The sequence below is a fragment of the Buceros rhinoceros genome, unplaced genomic scaffold (genome assembly GCF_000710305.1).
Source record: "Buceros rhinoceros silvestris isolate BGI_N320 unplaced genomic scaffold, ASM71030v1 C12256012, whole genome shotgun sequence".
In the NCBI taxonomy this organism is placed as follows: domain Eukaryota; kingdom Metazoa; phylum Chordata; class Aves; order Bucerotiformes; family Bucerotidae; genus Buceros; species Buceros rhinoceros.
The window spans coordinates 1-436 of record NW_010445504.1 but is presented as its reverse complement, the minus strand read 5'-3'; the positions used below and the strand labels follow the sequence as shown (position 1 = coordinate 436).

The 436-nt window shown below is 66.3% G+C and overlaps 1 protein-coding gene across 1 annotated transcript; it reads left to right on the top strand.

Annotated features, from left to right (window-relative positions):
• Positions 1-8: 8 nt before the first annotated feature.
• LOC104500666 (inhibin alpha chain-like) lies at positions 9-430 on the top strand (the record flags this gene model as incomplete). Its single annotated transcript, XM_010144348.1, has 1 exon — positions 9-430. A coding segment is annotated over one exon (422 nt), but the record flags the coding sequence as incomplete, so codon positions are not given.
• Positions 431-436: the final 6 nt, after the last annotated feature.

The window sequence follows — 436 nt, the reverse complement described above, 5'->3', positions numbered from 1 at the left end:
GGTCGCCCCGTGCTCGAGTGCCTGTGACAGCCACGGTGGTGCAGACGCCCGAGCACTGGACGGTGTTTCACCTCACCCCAGCACTGCTGCCCCAGCTCTCACAGCCGCTCTTTGTGCTCCTGGTGCGCTGCCCTGGCTGCCCCTGCCTGGCCGAGGAGGACAAGATGCCCTTCTTGGTGGCCACCACCCGGGCCAAGGGCAGTGAGAGGGCTCGTCGCTCTGCTGTGCCCTGGTCCCCGGCTGCTCTGAGCCTGCTGCAGCGCCCATCCGCAGACCTCGCTGCCCACACCAACTGCCGCCGGGCTTCCCTCAACATCTCCTTTGAGGAGCTGGGCTGGGACAAGTGGATTGTGCATCCCAGCAGCTTCGTTTTCCATTACTGCCATGGGAGCTGTGCCGAGGGCCATGGGCTGAGCCACCGGCTGGGTGTGCAGCT